The sequence below is a fragment of the Lactuca virosa genome, chromosome 1 (genome assembly GCF_052849685.1).
Source record: "Lactuca virosa cultivar CGN04683 chromosome 1, Lactuca_virosa_CGN04683_v6, whole genome shotgun sequence".
Classification (NCBI taxonomy): Eukaryota; Viridiplantae; Streptophyta; class Magnoliopsida; order Asterales; family Asteraceae; genus Lactuca; species Lactuca virosa.
In genome coordinates, this window is record NC_136426.1 from 234,814,862 (window position 1) to 234,841,479 (window position 26,618).

A 26,618-nucleotide genomic window follows, 5' to 3' on the forward strand; every position below is an offset into this window, starting at 1 on the left:
AAAGTCCACCTTGACTCGTCGAGTTGTCTCGCCAACTCGTCGAGTCACCCATGTCCAGACTCATCGGGGAAAAACCCCAGCCGACTCGTCGAGTCAGCTCATAGACTCGGCGAGTCCCTTCAATCTGACTTCTCATTCATACGATTCAAAGCAGCTCTACTACTCCAAACACTAGATCTAGCATCCCAAGACTTCATTGTCACGTAAAGTTTTAATCTTTACGTTCATGCATGGTAGTTTTGCTCCAACATACCAAAACATGCTCTCACAATGTGTTAAGCACAATATCCTTCATATGGGGGAATAAAGTTGGCACATTTGGACTCTAGGGACCTCACAAGGTCCAGATCTGAGGTCTAAACCTCAAGGCAACTCTGTAAGCTCGAAATCCCAAATAAATGTGGCATAAACCCTAACCTTCCAAAATCAAGAGATCTAACCATAAGAATGATAAAGGTATGAACTTTTCACCTTTTACAAAAGCTCTTGGATGACAAGCAACAGATCTAACAGCCTCTTCTTTTTCCTTGCTTGAATTCCTTCTCTTCCCCTCCAAAGATGCACCAAAATACTCAATATAAGCTCAACATTCTCTCTTTTAGCTCAAAAAGGCGACTAGGGTTTCTCTCATTGAAGTTGGGAAACTCATGAGCCGCAAATGAGGCTATAAGTTCCTTTATATAGGCCCCAAACCCGGGGGGATTTAGGGTTTCACTACACAGCATCTACTCGGCGAGTCGGCTCTTCGACTCGTCGAGTCCGCTCATTAAACCCACGCAGTCAACTCGACTCTGCTCGACGAGTTGGACTCACAACTCGTCGAGTCACTCAATAAACCCCATAATAAACACACTATTAATATACCTAGGATTCCGGATGTTACAATTTTCCCCCACTTGAATTAGATTTCTCCCTCGAAATCGCTCCTTAGCAACACATAGATCAAACCCAATAACCCGTGAAACGTCACCGAAAGGATCTCATACCACATAACTATCTTCCTCCAAGGACACCTGAACCCAAACAGGAGCTCCCAATCCCGAATAAGCACAGACACCTATGCCGCTACGATACCCGATCTGACTCTCCAGAACCTGGAAAACTCTAGTGGTCTGTCTCCCTGCCAGACCGCCCTCGCACGATATCATCATGCTTATCTCTCCTAGAATAACAGACCTAGATAACTCACTGCCCCTCTGATTCTCTTGCTGCGACTGATAGAATCGAGTCACTGGCCAATAATTGGCTGCCAATCACTCATACCAGATATACTAATCGATCCAGTCCCTACTCCAAAGGAACGAAAGGGGTCACATTCCACCAGGGACTCATCCACTGCACTGCTATCAAAACCCATCTGAACAATGAACTCTCAACACCCTTTCCTCAGACACAAGAAAATGATCATGCTCGCTCGGAAGTATCCTATGATATCTATAATCATAAGCCCTAGCTTCCTTTCAAATATTCCATTCAACACTTGAGCACCAGGTCAACTCCCGACCCAACAGTTGAACGTTCAAAGGTTACCCAAAGCATACCCAAAACATCTCACTGGTTCCTTCTCACAATAACTATCTCGACTCATTCTGTCACACGAGTTACGAAGTCCGCTTTACCCTAAGCGAATACTAAAATCCTAACTGAAATTGTCTCATCCTCGACCTCTGTCGTCTACTACTCATTAGTTCCATGCGTCTCTCGGTCCTTCCCACACCAACGAACTAACCCACTCAGGTCTAAGACGTTAGATGACAAAACAATACCCCTCCAAAATGAGACCCATCTCTGAATCCGGAATCTCATTTCTCCTACTCAATACACCGTTAGAGTCAAACTCAAACTCGAGAGTCCGATCTGACACAGAATTGGAACCACTCGTCCCAATGAAGCACTCAACCCCTGACCCATGACCCGCTATCCACGCGTATAGCACTTCTCCAATTCCTTCCAATTGCGATAACCACGCCTTAACTCAGTCTATAACGATTCCCAACCAATATGGAGACCCCAGTCTCGCCCCTGGTTCGACCACCAAGTTCCCGAAAACTCAAATAATAAGGCTACCCAAGCCTAAAAACTCTTATGCGTCATGCTCTGACTAGCGAATAAGACGGCTCCCCATAGTATCATAAAATTCCCTCTCACTAACCCGAGAAGGCTACGGCTCCCTATAGGCCTACGTCACTCTCTCACTGACTCGTGAATACTACTGCTCCCTGCAGTATCACAACACTCTCTCGCTGACCGGTGAATACTATGGCTCCCCGTAGTATCACAACACTCTCTCGCTGACCGGTGAATACTACAGCTCCCCGCAGTATCACAACACTTTCTCGCTGACTGGTGAATACTACGGCTCCCCGCAGTATCATAACACTCTCTCGCTGAATGGTTTTCCATGATAATCCAAAGTGATTACTCCCACTCGGATCCACTCACCCTCTTATCACCCCATAATCTCATTCTCGAGTAATCACCCCACTGAGTTCACCATCGAATACTCCACGGTCCAACATAGATAGGTACACATACCCACCCAGGTTAAGCATCACCGCTCTTGATGACAACCATCGTGACCAAACACTTTTCTCGTAGTAATTTACACTCTTGGATACTCCCATTTGATGACAATAGCTGAAGGGCTCCCGATGGAACCATAGTCATTTGATGCTCCACTTGCCATCTCATAACTCAAGTCTCAAAATGATCCGAAATTCAGGGCATCATACTCAGATACCTCGGTACACCATCACAGAACCTCACGATGTCTTGCCTCAACCACTGACCTCCTACTTATGGCACCATACTTAGATATCGCAATGCATCCTTTCAGAATCTCACAGCAGATCTTCCTCTCGCACAACTCGTAACTTCAAAATATTCCAACTCTCAATTTGAAATACAGAGGAATCGTCAATGACTCAGAACATTTTGACGACAATCCGAGACTCTCTCCCCTATTGTTCAAAACCCATGCAAAAATACTCATACTGACCCTGAAGTTGGTTGCCCAATCAACTTCTGCCCTTTCCAAAGTGCATATAACAACCCATACGCTGAGCCCGAAGTTCTCAACCGCCGAAACTATCCTTTCGAGCCAACCACCTCGAATTCACCATTACAACCTTGAAGAATTTCTAACCACCACAAGGTCTCTGACCCACGGCCACCTGCCGTGGAGACACTCGCCCTTTCCTGAACACGTATAACATGCATTATCTCGCTATGCACCTCGCCTCGACCACCAATAAACCCTGGTCTCATGTATTCGTACGGCAAGTCTCTAAATCCAGTTCTCTAACCGCCCTTGAACAAATCTCTGATCCTTTCAATAAAATACCCGGATCTCCCCCACTCAGGGTTCGAACCATCACCATAGGCATTCCAACAATCTACTCCATAGACTGTTTCACCAGGTATATCACACTTGACTCTTGAAACGAACCACGCAATCATTCAATGATCTTCCTGATGGAAACCAAGCAACTCCAAATATCCCGCATCTCAGACAAAACCTTAGAATCCTCCCAACGTGATTGCCTCTAGTCATCTTGAATGCCTCATATCGACACACCATCGGATACCCAGACTGTTCCGAAACAGTCCTGACTCTCAATCTGGAAATAATGCACTATCACGCACCTCGTCTCTGATTCCTCGGTCAGCCTCCCATCGCGGGAAATTATAAAAGCAAGAGACCTCACTCTCACAGTCGATACACAACGTAGACAACGAGGGCCACTGCCCCGATGTACTCCTCTTGATCGCCTGGAACTGCTGCTAAAAACATGCCTCACACACAAAGGCACCTTTCTTGTCTCTCCCATCTCAGTCTCACTAATGACTCTCTCATGGTATAAGAAATACCTCGCAGCAACATACTGCCCAAATACTCTGACGGAAAGGTTGCAACCCTGTGCTACCCCACGGGGCTTGCCTCCAAACTCTGAAATCGGAACTCGCTATCTCTTTTGCTTCTCCCACGAAACGAGGACAACGCAACTTTTGTCACAGAAGGTGATGTCTCATCTATCGGTCGAGTGCTCAACTCAGACCGCGATCCTCTAATAAGCATCAGCTCTACTCATCCCCGAGTCTTTCAATTCTAACTAGCACCTCCAAAAATCTCTCGGAAACTAACCCGATTTCCCTCTCAAGGTATGCTCCATTGAAACTCGTTCGACTTGGCCCTCTAGCCCCACACTCTATCATATTTTCTCTTAGTCTGATCAATCACAACGGAATAACTGATAAACTCTGAAGCACTAATCGCCACGAACCATAGTACTTGAACCATGTTATCACCTCTCGATCTGTCACGAATCATGGTACCTGAACCATGTTAACACCTCTCAATCTGCCACAAATCATGGTACCCGAACCACGATATCACCTCTCAATTCGCTACTTAGAACCTCTGGAATTCTCCATGTTTCGAGTACGGGTCCTCTGCTTTCAGTAGTACGGGCCCATACTACCTGCCACATCTACCCATACTTTCCACACGGATCGTCCCAGATTTCCTAAGTAGCAGCTCAACCATTCTCGATCACCAACCCCGATATACTCGGTCACTACCCAGCGAATACTCTCCTCTATCAGCATACTCTTCTGACTACAGACACTCCCTAGGCTCTTCCTAGGTTCTCATACTTCTCTGCCATCAACTGCTGAAGAACTCCTTATGATGCCAGCCATCTACCTCCTGAATATCGTCATATTCACTTAGTAGTTGACTCCCATCATGAAGAGTTCCACAAAGCACAAAGCAAGCAGCATTCGGGCGTCGAATAATCTCCACCAACACGTAAAACCACTCTAGGTTACAACTCTATTTTCTCTACTTGCTCTCAAAAGGGATCACTGAACTCAGGCTACCTCACCTCTCATGGTATCTAATTACTCTTGTCAACATACTCCTCAATGCTCATTTAGGTATCTCTCCTAGATTATCTCTCGACTCAGAACTCCCTCTCTAAGTGATTCCTGCTAGATACTCTTACTCAGCACATACTCAAGGCACATAACAGATAACGACAATCCCTAGGCTAAGGCATCACAAACCAGGCAACTCTAGCCCTAATATATGAAATACCTAGCCTATCTTCTAGTATGCATCACTAATATCTCAATAATAACTCATAACACAAATAAATAAGTAAGGGTATTTTGGGAAATCACCGTTCGAGCTCTGGCTGATTGTACACACTACTTCTTCTCATTTTTTTTCTTAGAACTCTTACTCGTTTCAGAAAATCTTTTCTTTTGAAAAGTTTTCTCAAATCCTCAGTTTGAGTCCAGACACACCCGAAGGTGCATCCGAATCTCTCAAACCAAGGCTCTGATACCAACTTGTAACACCGTAAAACTTAAAACCAATTTTTCATTTCAAAATACAAATAAACATATGTCACATTTCCTCAAAATCACTAGTAACAAATTATCAACACATTTTTTTTTATTTAAAATTGTTTATCACAAATCCAGGATCCTCCAAACATAACTCTTTCTCTCGTGTGTACAATCGAGCCGGCGCCTTCCCGATATCATGAAAGGTACCTGAAACACATATCACATAACACGGTAAGCACGAAGCTTAGTGAGTTCCCCAAAATACCACACACATCTCAGTAGCCTCTCATGGCTATACTCAGATAAGACCCTCCGGTCAATGTGTCTCAGTGGGACCCTCCGGTCCCATAACTCGGGTGGACCCTCCGGTCCTAACTCGGGAAGCTCATAATAATAATACTCAGCATAAGTCACAAAGACATAATGCAGAATATCACAATACACAGATAAGCACATAAGACATCTCAGTTCACAAAGATACCACACATGATAAGTATAGTGAGAAGACTCACCTCGAAAGCTAACAAGTAATAATCTCGCACACGGAAATCTCGAACTAGCCTCCGCCTATCGCATAGGACAAATATCTCTAATTAACTATTCATACTCAATACCAAAAGGTTGCCCTCTCTTTCTCTTTCTAACTCGTGGATTGGGTAAAAGACCATTTTACCCCTCCATGGTCTCCATTACTCATGTATGACCAAACCCTAAAGTCAACAGAAGTCAAACTCGAGTCAACAGTCTATGTTTGACCCGACTTGCCGAGTGCATCTATGTGACTCATCGAGTCCCCTTGTTTCTTCTGTCATATCGCGAAAGTCCACCTTGACTCGTCGAGTTGTCTCGCCAACTCGTCGAGTCACCCATGTCTAGACTCATCGGGGAAAAACCCCAGCCGACTCGTCGAGTCAGCTCATAGACTCGGCGAGTCCCTTCAATCTGACTTCTCATTCATACGATTCAAAGCAGCTCTACTACTCCAAACACTAGATCTAGCATCCCAAGACTTCATTGTCACGTAAAGTTTCAATCTTTACGTTCATGCATGGTAGTTTTGCTCCAACATACCAAAACATGCTCTCACAATGTGTTAAGCACAATATCCTTCATATGGGGGAATAAAGTTGGCACATTTGGACTCTAGGGACCTCACAAGGTCCAGATCTGAGGTCTAAACCTCAAGGCAACTCTGTAAGCTCGAAATCCCAAATAAAGGTGGCATAAACCCTAACCTTCCAAAATCAAGAGATCTAACCATAAGAATGATAAAGGTATGAACTTTTCACCTTTTACAAAAGCTCTTGGATGACAAGCAACAGATCTAACAGCCTCTTCTTTTTCGTTGCTTGAATTCCTTCTCTTCCCCTCCAAAGATGCACCAAAATACTCAATATAAGCTTAACATTCTATTTTTTAGCTCAAAAAGGCGACTAGGGTTTCTCTCAGTGAAGTTGGGAAACTCATGAGCCGCAAATGAGGCTATAAGTTCCATTATATAGGCCCCAAACCCAGGGATTTAGGGTTTCACTACACAGCACCTACTCGGCGAGTCGGCTCTCCGACTCCTCGAGTCCGCTCATTAAACCCATGCAGTCAACTTGACTCTACTCGACGAGTTGGACTCACAACTCTTCGAGTCACTCAATAAACCCCATAATAAACACACCATTAATATACCTAGGATTCTGGATGTTACACAATAGAAACATACAAACATCAATTTTCACAAATGCCATTGCTAGGAAACTTTAAAATAAAATAAAATCAAAATTTTTCTTTTATTTATAAAATAGCGGAAAAAACTTTTCCTTACAATGCAATTACAAATGAAAACTATGTTACTACATATTTATAAGCAATCTATCATAAATCCTAAACAGCAGCTCAAAAATCCGATCTTCGAACCATACGATCGAAATCCAAATCTTCGCGATCAGATTCGGCATGCTCTTACTTTTAAGCTTCCTTCCTTTTGCATGATCCTACAAAACATCAAAATGCAAAACTTGTCACATTATGTATTAAGAATCAACAATTAGGAACTTAATAGAGTTAGATAGTGGACTTACCTGAAGTAGAGTCAAACTTTTTGACTTTGCCTTCTCTTAGATCTTTCAGGTAGTCAGGGTAGCTTCGCTTCCAATGTCCCTACGAATGGTAGTAGAAACAAGTGGTTTCTTTCGCATCGGCACTTGAGACAGTCTGAGACTTAGCCTTTCCATTTCCTTTGGAAAGAGAAATCTGTGTTGGACTTCCAATGTTTCCATTGTCAATGTCCATGGAAGCTTGGGAAATTGATCTTCCATTCAAATTTGCTTTACCAGTGCCCCAAATCATTTCTGATTCAGCAGCAATTAGCAAATAGGTAAGATCGATAAGGGTCATGTCATGATCAGTCACATAGTAGTCTTTAATAATTTCACTATATGACTTGGGAAGTGAATGAAGAACCAAGTCAACAACCAACTTCCTTGGCTACACGACACCCAACATTCTCATTCTGTCAATATGCAGCTTCATGTCCAAGACATGAGCACATATAGACTTTCCATCTTTGTGTTTACTAGCCAATAGGGATTGAGTGATTTCATGACTATGAAATATGGCAAATGGATGTCAAAACCCCAGCCGACTCGTCGAGTCAGCTCATAGACTCGGCGAGTCCCTTCAATCTGACTTCTCATTCAGACGATTCAAAGCAGCTCTACTACTCCAAACACTAGATCTAGCATCCCAAGACTTCATTGTCACGTAAAGTTTCAATCTTTACGTTCATGCATGGTAGTTTTGCTCCAACATACCAAAACATGCTCTCACAATGTGTTAAGCACAATATCCTTCATATGGGGGAATAAAGTTGGGACATTTGGACTCTAGGGACCTCATAAGGTCCAGATCTGAGGTCTAAACCTCAAGGCAACTCTGTAAGCTCGAAATCCCAAATAAAGGTGGCATAAACCCTAACCTTCCAAAATCAAGAGATCTAACCATAAGAATGATAAAGGTATGAACTTTTCACCTTTTACAGAAGCTCTTGGATGACAAGCAACAGATCTAACAGCCTCTTCTTTTTCCTTGCTTGAATTCCTTCTCTTCCCCTCCAAAGATGCACCAAAATACTCAATATAAGCTCAACATTCTCTCTTTTAGCTCAAAAAGGCGACTAGGGTTTCTCTCAGTGAAGTTGGGCAACTCATGAGCCGCAAATGAGGGTGATGCTGGCCATTGTTGCATTTCATGACTATGAAATATGGCAAATGGATGTCAAAACCGCTTTCCTTAATGGGAAGTTGGCTGAGGATGTTTAAATGGCTCAGCCAAAAGGTTTTGTCAATGCGAAGCATTCCAATAGAGTGTGTAAGCTTGAAAAGTCCATTTATGGACTCAAGCAAGCGTCTCGTAGATGGAATCTTTGTTTTGATGAGAAGGTCAAAGAGTTTGGTTTTCTGCGAAGCGAGGATGAATCATGTGTATATGTCAAAGCTAGTGGGAGTATAGTAAGCTTTCTCGTATTGTATGTCGATGACATACTACTCATAGGAAACGACATCTCGACACTGCAGGAAGTTAAGTCCTGGCTCGGGAAGTGCTTCGCTATGAAGGACCTCGGAGAGGCTTTCTATATTTTAGGAATAAGGATAGTGAGAGACAGAAGTAAGAGACTAATAGGACTTAGTCAGAATACTTACTTGGACAAGGTACTAAAACGTTTTAGTATGGAGAATTCAAAGAAAGGGGAGTTACCAATCCAAAGTAATGCCAAGTTGAGTAAGACTCAAAGTCCTAGTACTGAAGTTGAGATAGCAGAGATGAGCCGAGTACCTTACGCTTCCACAGTTGGCTCAATCATGTATGCTATGACTTGTACTCGCCCTGATGTGGCCTTCGCTTTGAGCATGGTCAGCAGATATCAAGGGAACCCTGGCAAAGCACATTGGACCGCAGTCAAGAATATTCTTAAGGTGCGAGGGTACAGTGACGCCCGTTTTCAGACCAAGGAATGGTTTCTAGTCCTCGGGGGGAGTGATGACTTAAAGGTGCGAGGGTACAGTGACGCCAGTTTTCAGACCGACAGAGACAACTACCGTTCGCAGTCGGGCTGGGTCTTTACCCTTAATGGAGGAGCAGTGACTTGGAAAAGTTCCAAGCAAGAGACTGTAGCTGATTCAACGTGCGAATCAGAGTACATCGCAACGAGCGAAGCGTCAAAGGAGGCAATATGGTTGAAGAACTTCATTGGAGACCTTGGAGTTGTGCCAGCCATAAAGAAGCTCATGGAGATTTTCTATGATAATGAAGGAGCGGTTGCCTTGACCAAGGAACCAAGAGATCACGGTAGATCTAGACATATCGACAGAAAATATCACTTTATTCGACATCGGGTGGAAGAAGGACTCCTCGTGGTAAAGAGGGTATCGTCAGAAGATAACCCAGCAAATCCGCTTACGAAGGGACTGAGTAGGGTTAAGCACTTGCAGCACGCTAGGAGCATCGGGCTGAAGGACGATATTTGTTTAGATTAGATAGTTTAGAAACGTGTAATAGATAAATTGTAATTAACGTTTGATGATTAAATAAAAGAGTATTATTTATTAGTAATGTTATTGTCTCATGTTAATCATTTACCTATTGTTTCATTTTGCATGTTTTGACTTCCTGAATAATTGAATTATTTGATAATAATCGAATTATTCGAACGGTCCACAGTCGTTCATATGTTGGAAGTAGATATGAATGAAGACTGTCATGAATTGGTGTGTAGATTGTATAAAGTGTATTATACATAGCAAAAAGTTTGCTGCAACGTTCATGAGTGCTTATGAACTTGATTTGAGCATTGGAATAAACCCACGCTTGCTGGAATCACTTCATGGAATTTATCACGAGTGATCGCAAGACGATAATATCATATGGTCTTATAACCTAGATATATGGTTTATTGTTTGCTAATTGGTTGTGCATTGATAATGCGTAAACGCATCAGTAACTTGATGTTATAAAACGCATTGTTGTGTATGATTTGATTAATGGATAATAAATGTGTATAAGTCGAAGTTTATCTGTTCCTTTTATCCTAAGAGGGTAAAAGCGATATCAGGGCCCCACGATGATTTGGTTTGACTTATGTGTCGGGCCCGGTCATGACTGAATTGATGTGTTCAATTAAGTTTTATGTCAAATGAATCTGAGATCGAGAAACTAACTGCTGGACAATAAGTATGACTATGTTCCATGTAATTGTCCACACGATATCTAGAACAGAGGACTATACGATCCCTTATCTAAAGGACAGGTTACTGATAAGATCAGAGTTCGACAGCGTCTTTGAGAGCTACGATTGCTAATCGGATAGTGCTTGCATTTGTAGTTACTAGACTTATCCAAGTGGGAGACTGTTGGATTAGTGTCTAAGACCCGTAACTATATTTGGTAAGTACTTGACCCGGTTGTGCATGGTCTTTTTGGGTTGCCTTCACCATAGCAACTGGACAGGGTAATTTATGGAGAGAGAGAAGATATTATGATTTTATTAATATATTATGAGAATAATATATTAAAAGGAATAATCATATTATTTAATTGATATTAGTCATAAATTAATTAAGAATTAATTTGGTGACTAAAAGAGGTTAATTGAATAAAGAGGCTTAAACTGTCAAATGTGTAATAGTTGCATTTTGGGCTGGGAAGCCTCTATGGTTAAGGGGTGGACGAAATTGTGGGTAGGAACCCATCTAGATTTCGTCCAAGGCCTTACTCCAGAAGATTCCATGGGTTGCTTGGTGAATAAGTTGTCCATTAGGGTTTTGACTGAAACCCTAACTGCTCCCAGTATAAATAGGACCCTTGGGATATGATTTTCGGCCACTTGTTCTCCTAGAAACCCTAGAGTCGAAAATCATAAGTCATTACCCTCTCTCATATTGCCCTCTTGCCAATTGGTGTTTGTAAGCCATTAGAGGAGTGACACTTGTGACTCTAAGCTCCAAGAACAAGAAGATTCAAGCAAGCAACAAGAGGTAATCATCTAGATCTGATTTTCTCATGTCAAATTCAAATTGTATTCACTAGATCTAGGGCTTGCAAGACTTGGATAAATTGCATGTTCAATAGAGAAACTTAGATCCAAGCATTAGGGTTTGCATGTGCACATAGGAAAGTTCTTATGGCTCAAACTCATCATAGATATGGGATGTGGGTATGTGAAGACACAAATACCCTTTGTGAGAAGCACTGTATCCTAAAAATACACAAGGAAGTGAACGGAAGTCCATTTTATGATAGTTGTAAGGGCGTAAGAAGGGATAACAAAGGCATCCGAATGTTCGAAGAAAGGTATAATCAGGGTCCTTTTCGTAGAGAAGGGAATAAGGAGAAGAATATTTTAGTGTAGGAGTAATGGTTCGATTATGTAGGTAGGTTGAGGTTTTAAAGGCATGTTTCCAGTATTCCTGTGGGAGGGATGATTGAGCTAGTAAAGATAAGTCTTTTTCAACAATTACTCTATTTCCACATCCCCATTTTGTTCAGATGTGTATGGATAGGAAACTCTGAGTAATACCACAAGTTTGGAGGTAATTAGAATCAGGACGAAATTCACCACCCCAATCAGATTGAACACATTTTATGTCAGAATCAAACTTTGATCATAGTGCGAAAGTTGATAAAAGTTTGTAAAACTTGGGATTTGTGAGAAAGAAAATAGATCCAAATAAATTTTGTATAATCATCAACAAATAAAAGAAAATAACGATTGTCATTTATTTATAAAGGGGATGGACCCCAAACATCTGAATATAATAATTCAAATGGTTTAGAACAGGAAACATGAGTAGATGAAAGGGGAAATCTGTGAATTTTTCCCAATTGGCAAGATTCACAGACTGATGACAATTTATTTGTGGAAATTAGAAGCTGAAACTGAGAAACAAGTAGGCGAAGTATGCGGTCATGAGGGTGAGCGAGACGGTTATGCCATCCAGCTAAGGAGGTACACACAGGAGAGAGCCATGGTAGACGACATGGTATGTTGAGGAAGAGCTAAACGGTAAAGACCATTTTCAACGCTGCCTTGGATGATTGGTTTGCCCTGTAAGATCTTAACAACACAATGATTAGGCCAGAATTCCATGAAGACATTATATCCTGTGTTAGTTGAGAAACACTGAGAAGATTATTAATTAAACGAGGAACAACAAACACTCTAGGTAAACGCAATGAAGATAATGAAGTAGAGCCAAAATGAGTAATAAGTACGTGGTTACCATTGGCAACTTGCAATTTGTTGTCTTCAGTGTGTGGTTCTGTGATATGCAACTTTTTGGGATCTGAAGTAACATGATCGATGGCTCCTGAGTCGAAGTACCAGGAAGGGTCCATGACAGTTGATGGACTGGGGTAGCTTGCAAGATGAGCCTGGCGAGGTTGATCACGAGGAATGGGACGACGAGAAGGGTAGTCAGTTTGATTACCCCGCTACCAACAGTTGATGGCTTCATGGCCTGGTTGCACAGTTGGCAATGCAGACGATGACGGCGACTATCAAACCCACGATAGTGAGAATTTTGTTGGTGAGTTGTGGTAGGGGAGCGGGAATGGGGCTGGCTGCGAGACACTTGATTTGCCATCGGGAAAGAGGTGGGATGAGTAGAAGTGGATGTCGAAAGTTGGGTGACGGCTTGACGAGCAAGGTCCTGATCAATACGGGCTTCTTCTTGAAGAAGTAAGCCAAATAGGTCATCGACAGAAGTGGTGTTAGATTTCATGAGAAAAGCAGAAACAAAGTGGTTTTAGGAAGAGTCAAGATCATTGATGATGTAGGTAATGAGGTCGTCTTCAGAGAAACAGGGGTGAGATTTTCAGCCAAAAAGTCTGCAATCTGGCGTTTCTTTTCAAGGTAGTCGTTCATAGATAATGACCCTTTGGAGAGCGATTGAAGTCGAGTTTTGAGGGTCATCCGCTGTGCACGAGTGTGAGCTTGAAAAAATCATTCTAGGGTTTGCCATGCCTGTTGGAGGATGATGATCTACCAACGGTAGCAAGCGATCGATCAAATAGGGTGGATTTCATCCAAAGGAGAACAAATCGGTCCTGCTTTTTCCAGGTAGCAAACGCTGGATTTGGAACAGGGGTTGCATTATTAGGGGTTGGAGCATCAGCAACAGTAGGAAGAGCAATAGTTTCTGGTGGTGGGAGAGGATTAAGAACAAAGGACTCGAGATCAAAGCATTCTAGGGTAGAGATAATGGTGGTGCGCCAAAGAGGGTAGTTGTCTCGATCTAGCTTGATGCTGAGAGTGGGAATTTGGAAGTTGAGGTTGGTGGAGGCGATTTGAGCCGCAGCAAGAAGTTGCTGGTTGGTGGCGGACATGGTGGAATCGCAAAGCTCACAGGAAAAAAAATTGGTGCGCAGGTCAGCGCTCTGATACCATATAGAGACGATAGAATACAATTGAAAATTGATGTTGTATATGATTGATGAGAATTACATGTATATATATACAGAAAGAAAGTAACCTAACGTCTGATAAATGAGCACTAGTACCACGTGACTATAATACCCAAAGAATAGGACTAGAAGACTAATTCTCTTGACTAAGTTATTAGTCGTTAAGATTTCTATGACAATACATGGAGTTAGGAAAACGATAAGTATTCAAAGTGTGATTACGATTTAGAGTTAGGATTGGGGTTATTACCAAAAGGGTAAATAAATTGGTGTCGTCTGTTTACAGACACAAACAATTATTTTCACATTCAAATGTAAAATATGCAAAAAAAAAAAAAAAAAATTAGGGACAAATCGAGATTTAAAGTATCCAAAGTTGAACAAGATAAGGTTGTTTTCTTATAAGTTATATAAGTATCCAAAGTTGAACAAGACGTTTTATTCCATTTGTCCCGGGATTAGTTTTGACTTTTTGGTTTTTGATCGAATATGATTGCATATCACATGCTAACCCGATATTTGGTTCACATTATATTTTGGAATGAATTAAAATATTATTAAACATAATGCTCTTAAAAAAGATAAAGGCTGATTCAAAGCAATTTGAATTAAAAAAGAAATAAAAAATCCGAATAAATTCTAATATGTTGCATGCTTGGTTAGACGGAAATGTAACTTATTAAATAATATCCTTTGCTACTCACTTTGGTTTGTAAATCTATCAAAGAAATTTAAATGTAAATCATGTTAAAAAGAAAGAATGTGTTTGTGTTTTTAGCTCACAAAGGAATTCAATTCTTACCACCCACTTTAGGTATAATAAAGATCCCTTGAAAACATGGATTTCAAAATAATCTCTTGGAATACAATTCCATTGGTTTGGCCACCAGCTTCAAGACTCCAATTCCTTCAGATTTTGCAACCAAACACGCCCTAAAGAAATTGAAATATGTCATATTTGCTTGCATGGTTGATAGGAAATGGAATGGAAATTGCTAGCGAGAAGATGGAAAGCTGATATAGGCCTCGAAGGTTAAAAGAGGTATCTATCTGAGTATTCTTCTAACAAGGGGCTGCCGAAAATTGCATACATAATGAATGGAACGTTGAAATCCACTAGTCAAAGAATTTTATCAAGTCCAACAGACCAACAGAATTCAACTTCCTACTCAATACACAAATGGAACTAAATTCCGCTTTCGGCCAAATCCAATGTAACTAAAATTCTCATTTGTTGATAACCCATTCACAACAAAGAAACAAAAAAAGCATTTCAAATGAGGACACTTCAAGTAGTTTCGTTTTTTGGTTGTTGGTCTACCACCGGGGGCAAGAGAAGGGCAAGACGGTCTTTGTACCTTTCGATTCTTTGTAGCCTTTGATTTCTTAATCTGCAAATAACAAGATGCCTTATTAATGTCCATTAAGTCAATGTCTGACTTTTGAGAGTCAACTGAGTTAAAAATTAAGAAAGCATACCTCACTCGGACCTTCTTAGCATGCTTAACATGCTGTTGCAACAGCTCCTTAGCAGATAAATGCTCAACATCTTCCATTTTCTGAGACCATGTAAGGGCAAATATGTCATTTCTTAGTCACACGTGTCTACATATATACATGGTAGAAAACAAAGTTACGTATATCTTTTCATCTGGAAGAGATGAGGGTAAAAGAGAGAACGCACAAAGCATTCAAAGGTTTACATACTTTCTAGATGTTGGTGTCCCTCTACTCCAAAACATTGGTCTTTCATGCTTTGCATTCATTCATTATAAAATCTTATCCCATTTTTGCCCTTACAAGTTATTTAACATCATGTTCTTCATAAGTGAGCAACATTAATTATGTGTTTTTAACAAAAAAAAGTACTATTTGATAGCTCCTCGAGTAGGTACATGAACAACTAATGTTCTTGTAGATAAATGTTTGTTTATGCAACAAACATATTATTACTTTTTTTTTTTTGCCAAACTGGTTTTTTTAGACAAAATATGTAACTATGTTTCAATGCAAATCGTTTAACTTGTTACAACGTGGTTGCATAATTCGTGTTAGTTGCATAAATTGGTAGAGAACTGAAATTTAGTCGCAATAAGATAGAAACTAGGCTCGTGTGATTTCAAAAACGGCACAATGATTGAAATAACTTTACTATTAGAAGGAAGTTTCAAACATGATCATATACAAGTTCACGAAACGACTCTTTATCCAATTTTTAAAAATGGAAATTTAGGAGGCGAATTAACATTTTTAATTTCTAATGTAATCGAATCTCATTTCACAAAATGGAGCAATTTAATGTATTTATTCTAGCATCCTACTTCCATTTCTTCCTATTAAACCATTGTACTTTGAAATATCTACCCAATTTACAACAATGTCGTCAAAATACAACCAACGCAATTTTCAGTTGTATACTTGGTAGATTTATTTGAAGTATTAATCTCTTAATAAGAAAAACGTAAAAAGTAGGATGCTATATTTGGGTAGATTTATCAATGTACGTCTTATTAAGAAAAAAGCTGAAAGGTAAGATGCTATCACTTACAAAATAAATGAAAGTAGGTTGTTATTTCTTGCATTTAGCTTAAAACAAAACTACAAAAGTGAGAGTACATACCTCCTCCATCTCCATATCGTCCTCCTTTGTTGCTTCTACCATGGATGCAGGCAACGGCTTTGGAAGAGACTTGACACAATCGACATATTGTGGCTGTCAACAAAGGTTAACTCTATAAGACACATACATGAGACTAGACAAGCTTTCTAGGACTATTTAAGCATTTTTATGATGAAGATGAGAAGGGCAGGGGCAGTCACGTCTTTTTCACAAACGTGCTACGTAGCGATGCGGCGATATTGACTGTTTAGCAACCACACGGACCATTTCTATATTTTTACTCTATATTTAATTGTCAATAAACATGAAATAGCGAGCGATATTTCATCGCTATCGCTACGTAGCATATAAGCAACTTGTCGATCACCTGTTATTTGCTATCAATAACATACATGCATGTCGATGAACTACGACCAAAACGGCCTCGAGCCCCTTTTATTTCGAAAGACCCGTAATGAAATCTATTATCTATTGATATAACCTCCCATATCAGATTGGGAACAGAAAGTGGTTGAAGCAAGCCATTAGGGACAAAGTCGAAGACTTATACCTTTGACTTGTGCCGCATGGACAGACAGATTCACAAACTGTTTTGATCATTCCAAGCCAACAGATTTAGGAAACTAATCAACGATAGGTGCAAAGGAAACCAGAGTGACTCAGTGAGTGTGTTATCGAATTCGTTGACAAGGATTGGAATCCATGTTATTATAGCATTGATGAGGTCCAAATTACCAAGATCGTAAACGAAGGCGTCAATTATGCAAAAAAATCTCAAGATCATAGACCAAGGCACTGATTTGACATCTATACACGACCATAACCATTTTTATGCCCACACGGGACATAGGATCCCAAGAGCCACCGTTAATTTCTTGGAGATGAAAATCCACAGTCAACTAAAATTAGGGCATGAATTTTTTCGGCCAGTTTGAGAGTATCGAATGTAGGAGATGGATTAAAAGAGATACCACAAAGTTACAAAGAGATTGACACTCACAGTGTGGTGTTGTCTGTCGACCGGAAGCGAAGCTTCAGCAAAGCAAACTTCACCTTCCTCTATTTCTTCTTTGTCGTCAGCCAAAAGTAGAATGCGAAGGCCGCCCTCGACGTATTTGTGTTGCGAAAGGTTTTGAGGCCACAGCCCACATGACGTCGTTCCTCCCATTCTTTTTTAGCTATATCGCGGTCAAAATTCAAATAGCAGTCACCGGGCAGCTATTTGAAATAACGGTTCTCGCGGTGGAATAGCAGTTTTTTATATTACGTTGAATTTATATATTAGAACATTAATACTAGAACTAATATCATAAAAGGTCATAAAAATATAACATAATACTAACTCTGAGGGAGGAAGTTTGAACTCTAAGGTCATCATGGCGGGACGTCTAGTGTCGTGTGTCGTATACTTAAGTATATTTCCAATTAGATCTAAAAGACAAAAAAGTTGATAGGTATTTAGGCTAAAATAAATATGATTTTATTGCCCAATTGTAATGTTATCGATAGCGAATAGCGAATAATAGCGACAAACCAATCATATTTAAAGCATTTAAAAACCTTTTCTAGTGGTAAAAAAACATTTTCAATGGCAAAAGTATACATGAGACTGAAACAGGCAAGAAGATGTATGAGAGGAAAACAATGAAAGATAGCAGTGGCTTGAAGTTGTATGAGAGATTGAGAGGGAAAGATAACTCGATGATTGGAAAGAAGCCTAAAATCGCACATATATACAACTATTCGTTGGATTGTTGGAATTAGTTATATAATTGAAAGTCAAAATCAGAAAAAGTTCCAATTGCAATCTCAAATTGAAACTCAACATTACAAATTTCCAGCTGATTTATGAAATCAAAAGTTACGAGACATTATAAATTTCCAATCGACCCCTTAAATGACGTACCCATCTGAAATTGAAGGTTCCAATAGCATGTGTTTATCTTCAATTGATGTATTGAGGGTCAATTTCAAAAATTAAGGGTCAATTTCAGAAATTTAGGGTGGGTTGATTTCAGATTTTATATCCCACCAAGACCCCTACAAAGTAGCTAAGAATCAGTAAAAGTAATTTGTATTGTATATTAACAATTAACGTGATACAAGGGATATATATATATATATATATATATATATAAGTAGAATAATTACACTCTAAACCCTAAACTAAAGCCAACTGTCTAATATTCCTCCGCAAGCTAAGGCCGGGTAAGGGTTTGTAGCTTGGATCGTAACCCCTCAAATCTTTGTGAAGACAATGGCTTAGTGAAAAAACTTCTACATGGAGAGCATCCTCACCAAAATAAGCTGTGTGACTGTCAATGGAGGAGAGATCATGAGAGACATGATTATTGGAGCCGGTGTCAGTAAGCCAAGTGGTAGTTTGAGCTCGGTTTTCTGCAAAGTTAGCAGAGGGTTGTGGGCGTGAACGGATGGTGTAAGGATCACGGTTGGGGCACTGTGAAGGAATGTGGCCAATACCGCAACGATTACGCGTGCCATAGACAGTGTTCTGGGTTGAAGCCCATGGGAATTGGTTTCTAGTCCCACCTGGTTGGGAGTTACAGTTTCCGCAACCCCGACGATTGTTTGAGCCACGACCTCGAGATGATGATGGAGGTCGGTTTGTATAAAAGGCTTGGGGGGAGGAGGGAGGAGCCGGACTCAATTGTAGACCGAGTTGGGAGACAAGTTGTTGGAGGGCTTGAATGTGATCAGGAGAGGGATGAGCCTGGTTAGGTGTCGGGCGGTTTGATGAGGTGGTGGTAAAGGCTTGGACAGGTGCAACAACAGGAGATGTTTTCTTGATCATAAAGTCATGATCAGCCAACAAACCATGAAGATCTTGGAAGGAGGTGGGTGTTTGTCGAGCAAGAAGGGTGGATTTGAGGCCATTGTATTCCTCCCGAAGGCCGGAGATAACAAGCATGACAAGATCTTTCTCCTTGACAGGTTCTCCAATGTTGGCCAAGGCATCGGAGTACTCTTGAGCCCGTAAAAGATAGGTAGATGCGGTTTCATCAGGTTTCATCTCTAGCTTAAGGAGCTGGGTTTTAAGGGTATATTCTCGTGAAGAGGTTTGAGGGGCATAGGCCCGTTGTAGAGAGAGCCAGAGATCTTTGGAGGTCGTCCCTTGAGCATGAGGGTAAGAGGATTCTGATATGGTGGATAGAAGGAGCATGTGCACATGCGTATCATTGGCAAGCCGGGCAGTGTGGGAGGGGTTTGGTTGGGGTTCGGCTGTGGTGGCCTTGTTTGCTGCTGGTAGAGTAGGAGCGGGACATGGGAAAGATTCATCAATGTATCCATATAGATTGTTGGTGACAAGAAAGGGCTTAATCATTGTTTTCCAGAAGCCATAGTTTGTAGGAGAGAGGGTGAACGGGAATTCATGGGAGTTGTGTGACGTCTTCTCTGTTGTGGAGAAGGTTGTGATTGTTGTCATGGTGATGATCAATTGTATTGATCAATATTTCGATGATCAAATATGGACAGAAGTTGTCGACAGGAGAAACACAGGAAGTGGCGGCAAAGGGTTGTAACCCTAGAGCATGTATTGGCTTTGATACCAAATCAGTAAAAGTAATTTGTATTGAATATTAACAATTAACGTGATACAAGGGATATATATATATATATATATATATATATATATAAGTAGAATAATTACACTCTAAACCCTAAACTAAAGCCATCTGTCTAATGCTAAGTTGAAGATAGCGTCATTGCACCTCAACGCTACATAGTGCGCTATAGCGGTCGCTATGGCCGCTATCGACAACACCGTCGTATCGATGCTAAGGAAGTCTTTTTTTCATTAAACTGTAACAGCCCGATGCATGAATCTAAATAGCGACTCTACAACCGCAATAGCGGTACCCTCAATCACAATAAATAGCGGCAAATATCGACGTTAATAGCGCTACCGCTAAACTAAATCGCCATTTTGTAGATAGTCGCTAACCGCTATAGCGCGCGATTAACTGCGTAGGTTTTAGTTGACATCCGGATTACAAGGTTGGGTATTAGATTTTTCCGTGTAACAAGCTTGGGTTTGTATGGAGGGACCCGGTGGAATGGAAAGTTTTTATATTAGCCTGGACCGGAGAATAAGGTATTCATGGCACAATTGGATAAGTAGAAACGGTGCAAAATTTCATCAATGTAGAGTTCCAATTAGATATACCAGAATGCCTCTTGGACGGTGGATTGTCATCATGAAGTCCCATCACAATTTCGATGTTACCAAAGCGCCTTGATGGCAGGTGGCAAGGTTAAGTGTTCGAACCTAATTACGAATCTCCCATTTGAGACCACGAAGAAACTAGCTGATGGAATGTTCTTCTGTCTGGGCAGGAACCAAGGCAGAGAGGGCATCAAATCCGTCAATGTATTCTTTCCATAATAGCGTCTTGAAATAAGAAACCAAGTGCCTCATGAGCATTACGAAACTTGGTGCCACTAAATCTATTCAAACGTTTGATATGGAATTGATCCCTCAGGATGCTTAATCAAGATATTTATGTACCAGCAGACTGCAAAATCCTACATACACATTTATGCTAAGAAATCCTACATGCACATTTATGCTAAGTAGAGCTTGTTATTTTGCGGGTATGGTGCACTTGGAAGTAGAGTTTAACCTTGGTCGCCCATCCTTGAGTATCCTCATCATCAAAGACCACTTTGGGAAATGAGGAGTGATGCTTCCAGATGTGGAGGATTGTGGATAGGGTCTGGACGTCGAGGAAGGAGTTTGTCGGAACCACAAACGATGATGATAGGTGGGTGAGAGAGATGAGACTCAACCTCATCAAGATCCTAAGATGACCTGCCTGCCTTCTTTGTTGATTCTGAACACCTTGCTTCAGCTGCTCTATGGAACGAGAAATCTCATTCAAAATATCTACGTTGACAAAGAAAGAGAGCTCATTGAGTTCCATGGATAAGGATCGATTCTTCCATCGTGAGATTCAATACGAGTTTGGAGGGCCCGGAGACGGGTTGTCACTTGAGGTTTTGTAGATTGCACCATTGATAAGATGCGGGAAGAAGGAAGGCAGTGGAACCCATTGTTAAAATATCCACAAGGAAAATGTAATAGAATAGGGAGAACAACTACGTAACAATGAATTCAAAATGGAGAGGAAAGCTTTAAATTCAAATCAAATGAAAACATATACAAATCAGAGAGAAGAACCCTTCTCTTGTATACTATCCATGGGTCTATTAGGTTTCTTTGTAGTGGGCTAAGGTTATGGACCTTATCAATGTCAATGTGCCAAAAAGTTCAATTTTTATCCCACTCACAAAGGTGAAACAAGATGATCTCTTGTCTGTGCAAAAGACATGGATGCCCCTCGTCAACCTCATTATTGAAAATATCCTACAAAGCTTCTCTAGTTCAATCATGTTCCCAGTAGCAAATGGGAGAATAGGAGGAGTTATATGCCCTTTTTCGAATAAGATATGATGTGGGCCATTTTCTCTGTGTGAATTCTGTTTCCAAATTACTACAAATAAGAATAGAACTTATATGATGCTAGCCATAAAAAAATACCTGATTTTCCAAAGTAAATCCATTCTTTAACCACGACCGACATTGAGCATAAAGAGAAGTGCCCTCAACAACTTGAACCTGTTTTGTTTAAAACAGTAGCAGCAACAAATAACATCATGAGTTGATTTAGAATATGAAAAGTTTTCATAAGATCAAATAGATAAGCTTTTATAGCGTGAACTAAATAGCTATTAGCATATTACACATAAGTTGTATGCTAAAAGACATTTGTGATTATTTTAATATCTCAAGTTCATCATAAATAATGTCTTCAATTCTAGTCGAATAACTAAGCAAGTAGAAGCAAATCTGATTTACATGGCCTAATTGTTTATGCAGTACATACCACCACAATAACCTCGTATTTCGCTTCCATGGAGAGAAAAATAAACAATACATATTAAAAGAATATAAACTTGACTCAGTCTTCTACATCTGTTGACCTGACTAATGAAACATCCAACTGTGCTTGCATATATGCGTAGTAAATTGTAATGATACACCTGTGCATTAAAGTACTCAAAGACAGTATATCAAAATGCCCCAATGAATTTATGAGCTCAAAACATGTTGTATCACTATTTTCACACAATAAACATAATAGGAAGGAAGTATTGGAACACTAATTTTAGTATCTTCAACATTATGTTATTAATATATAATATGAATTTAATTTGTCAAAAATATTTTGCTTGCATCCGCCTATTCTATATTTTATTCATAAATTCTATGATAGTTCATATGGGAATTGTTGGCCATGCAATGTGATATTGGCAATGACTGTTTGTATATACATATACGCAAATGTTTCTTAATGCAACATGCACTAGAGCCCTTTGAAGTAATATTTACATTTTCACTTTCTATTGATTTATGTATGTATATTCTAGTGAGCCAACTTATTATGAAGCTATCAATTTGAACATTGCTAGACTAATACGAAAAGTACTTTTTCTTTGTATATATGCCAAAAGAAGGATAACTTGTATGCACTAACTAGCAAATATATTTATTTATAGGCAGAAACAAATGATATATTTTGGTTGATTTATGCCACAAACATTATAAAATAATTTAAGTTCCTTTGCATAAAAAACAAAAGCAATTCAAACAAGTATAAATCATAATCTCAAAAGATGTAATGAAGTAATTCAAACAAGAACTCATCTATGCATGCATGACATGTGCAGAATTTAACTACTGTACATTTTTTTTTCTGAAGTTATATGCTTGTTGTTTGTTCATGGAATACCCACAATGTAGGTGCCGTTTCTTTTTTATTTAATGTAGAAAGAATAAGTTAATATTAGGAGGGAAGGTTGTTACTTTTCACATTAAGTCCTACTTTTTACAGGTTGCGCTCATTTATCTTTTACTTCTAATTCCCAATGTGTGCCGTCCATGTCATTTCTTAAAAAAAATAAATGAAGCGTTCTCTGCTAAACGCTTACGTCCAAAATAAAAGTAAGATAAACTAATAAATTCTGCTTCTGCTTCTGCATGCATAATATATCATATCAGAAACACACAAGGCAAAGAAAGTATTTTCACCTTTCTATCTCTAATAATAGCAAAACTACCATCTCCGTTCTTATCCCTACAAAAATCATAAACAAAAATTGCTATCAGCTGAAGAGAAGATGATGATTGGACAACAATCTACACATACAATATGTGAGGAAACCGAACGTGATATAACCTTATAGTATATAAGCCATTATCTTCAGGAGCTGATGATTGAGCAACAACCTACAAATAAAATATGTTATGCAATAACAAACATCACAAAGAATGTGAAGAATCCAATTAAAATAATTGATATCAGATCAAAATAAAGAATAAAAAGTATCCGAATGTGCACAAAAGTGTAAAAAGAAAAAGAATCAAGATAGATAGATAGATCTTCATATCATTAATAAAATATCCAGACTCAAATAAAAAAAAAAAAACTTCTCTTCATAATTAGATATGAAATTTCTAAGTTATGCAACATCGCCATGGGAATGAACCAAGATCATCCTAAAAATATGCAATATCAAGTATCAACAAGAAAGACCTAAATATCGATTATCAACTGCTTAACTAGAACTAACCTGTGAAGTAACCTATTATTATATTCTACTCGGTAGAAAGTTCTACTGATGTTATTTTAAATCTGAGTGTTACCGTGTCTCTTTGTTTATGAAAAGCACGATCAACATAGGAGGAATTTGCAGTTCCCTTTGGCTTTGGTTGATCATTTGGATCTACAGTTTCTTCCTCTTCGGGTCTTTCATTTAAATCGATAAATAGCCTTCTAGCCGCTCCTTTGCTGTTACCAAAGCCTAAACTTCTATCCATAAAAAAAAAAAAAAATAACGAAATAAAGCTACTTCTCCTTAATATAGGTGAAAATTTCTTCCAAGTGACAATGATCGGAAATGTTTATGTAGAGGATCATGCCATCCGCCCCCTCTAGAAATTTCTCATTAAAGAAGCAACGATTATCAATTAGATTTTATTCTTCTTTTGGATAGGGCATTATAGAACTTTCTCAAATGTTACGACTCGTTAATTGTACAAAAAATTTGGCTAGATTTAGCATTTTCATCCACATAACATAACCATCATGACTTCCGTATCTTAATATTTTCATCATTTAAACCACTGGTCTTTCTTAGTTAATGTGTTGGACCAGAATAACAAGAAAATACACTTTATACACTCACAAGCTAGCACAACATGCAGACATGTATTCACTCTTCAATTCAATCACAAATGTATACTTTCAAACTTGAAACTTTGATAAAAGAAATATAAATAAAAGGTTTGATCACCTTATAAGCGTTAAGTTGTGGGTTATCTATAACTTCCACCAGGATTTTTACCTTCATACAGAAGTTACTGTGTTGTACTTGGGATGTTACACAAGAAGCTCTAGAATGTAGAACATGTGATTTGCATAAACATTTTATAACCGGTTACTCAATTTCCAATACTAAATTAATTAAGAAAAGATATATGATTTTAAAACCTTTTAAATTCTAGGGCTACTTTTCATGATGGGTGAGGAGGAGGGTATTCACGTCTTTTGCACAAGCAGAAGATCATGAGAGAGTCCCTATCCCACTTTGTTCCACCTTTTGGTATAGGAGAAAATGCTGCAACTTTTGTCCCATTGGCATTAGTCTTGGTCTCTATGCCACGCTTACTCACTTATCATTTTGCCAAATAAGTCAGAAACCAGGCCGGGCCTTAAGCTCCAGTCATGTACACTTCCAATAAATACTCAAAAGATTACCATTTCTAATCTAGAACTGGCACTGCTATTTTGATTATTATTCTATTGGTATGGCTGAGTGATAAACTTTTTTCATTTTATCAAGTAAGACAAAACACGATGCTGCAAATGTAACTCAAGCATCATAAAGACTGTCCTTTCTTCAGAATGAGGATGTATTATCAATCATGTATGAATCTATGATGCAATTTAGTGAAAATGCGATCTTACATGGTGCTAGATCAGAATGTAGAGCAAAAAGGGGCATTCGAACGTGACTCTGAGCGAAACAATGCAACAAAAAAGAAGAATTCATTTTTAAGTGTGTATAGCGCAGAGAATTCAAACCTTTGGGTTTGCAGAAACTGAAACCCCAGCAGCAAAAGTGGGAACTATAGCGCCGCCACCCATGAGGGTTTGTTGCAGATGGGCAGACGAGGGAGTAACCAATTGATGCGAAGTTTGACCAGGAATATCAGAATTTGAGAACCCATATGGCCGATGAACAGCATAAGGGTAAGCGGAGACAGGACCAGGGGGGAAGCCGTCAGAATTGATTACCACTCCCACTGCCGCACTCTGGTCGGAGGTAAGTTGTTGATGCTTTGACAGGAACCCCCTTCCGGAGGAAGCAACAGGATATAGAACTCCCCCCGCCGCTGATTGTTGATGATGAGTTCTTGAATTCGATTGAAGTGACTGTTGTGGTGGTTGTTGACGTTGTGTTGGTGGTGGGAAAGCTGCCGAAGTGGCGGGTTGGGGATTGTAGAAGGTTTGGTAGATTGATGGGTGTACGTGCTTTCGGGGCCTCTGTCGCGCTACCGATTTAAAGAAATCGGCGGTTGCGGTTGCGGCGACGGCGGTAGTTGTGGTGGTGGGGTTTGGTGGGGGTGGAGATGACATTGGCAAGGGTTTCAAAATATTTAGATCCAGTTTCGACCAAATTGTTTGATGATTCAATTCGAGGAGTGTTGTTTATGGTGTTCGAAAGATGGATAGATTTCTGTCAAAAACAGAAAAACTTGAGCGGCTTCTCTTTTGAAAAACATTTGATTTTTGGGTGTTTGTTGTTGGGAAATCTCGAGAAAAAAATAAATAAATAAATAAAAATAAAATCCTAAGTTAATTTATGATGTGGGCGTGTTTGGCACGGAGCTTTTGGAAGCGTTTGGGAGCTTCTAACTTTTAGCTTTTGACAAAACGCTCTAGTTTAAACAAAAAACTTTGTTTGGTAGTACGAGCGTTTAGTTTTTAGTTTAAACAAAACGCTCTAAATCTAAAAGCTATTTCATGTAGCGTTTAACAAAACGCTACTGAGCTTTTGAAATCAATTTTCATAATTACCCTTAAAAATATATTTATATGTTTATTTA

At 39.6% G+C, this 26,618-nt stretch overlaps 1 protein-coding gene and 1 long non-coding RNA gene across 3 annotated transcripts; both read right to left on the reverse strand.

Annotated features, from left to right (window-relative positions):
* Positions 1-7,169: 7,169 nt before the first annotated feature.
* On the reverse strand, positions 7,170-13,871 carry LOC145165323 (uncharacterized). Of its 2 annotated transcripts, XR_013740020.1 has the most exons (4): positions 12,624-13,865; positions 8,378-12,457; positions 7,428-7,697; positions 7,170-7,340 (listed from the first exon to the last, which is right to left on the reverse strand). It is a non-coding gene; the product is annotated as an uncharacterized LOC145165323 (long non-coding RNA). The 2 variants fall into 2 exon arrangements; XR_013740019.1 differs by having other exon boundaries at positions 7,428-12,457; positions 12,624-13,871.
* A 1,030-nt stretch (positions 13,872-14,901) lies between these two features.
* On the reverse strand, positions 14,902-26,297 carry LOC145165332 (uncharacterized). The gene is made up of 7 exons (XM_079084052.1): positions 25,594-26,297; positions 23,686-23,735; positions 23,538-23,583; positions 21,987-22,064; positions 16,427-16,519; positions 15,286-15,365; positions 14,902-15,197 (listed from the first exon to the last, which is right to left on the reverse strand). The coding sequence occupies exons 1-7, from the start codon at positions 26,146-26,148 to the stop codon at positions 15,095-15,097; spliced, it is 1,005 nt and encodes a 334-aa protein (XP_078940178.1). The 5' UTR covers positions 26,149-26,297; the 3' UTR covers positions 14,902-15,094.
* Between the last annotated feature and the right edge of the window lie 321 nt (positions 26,298-26,618).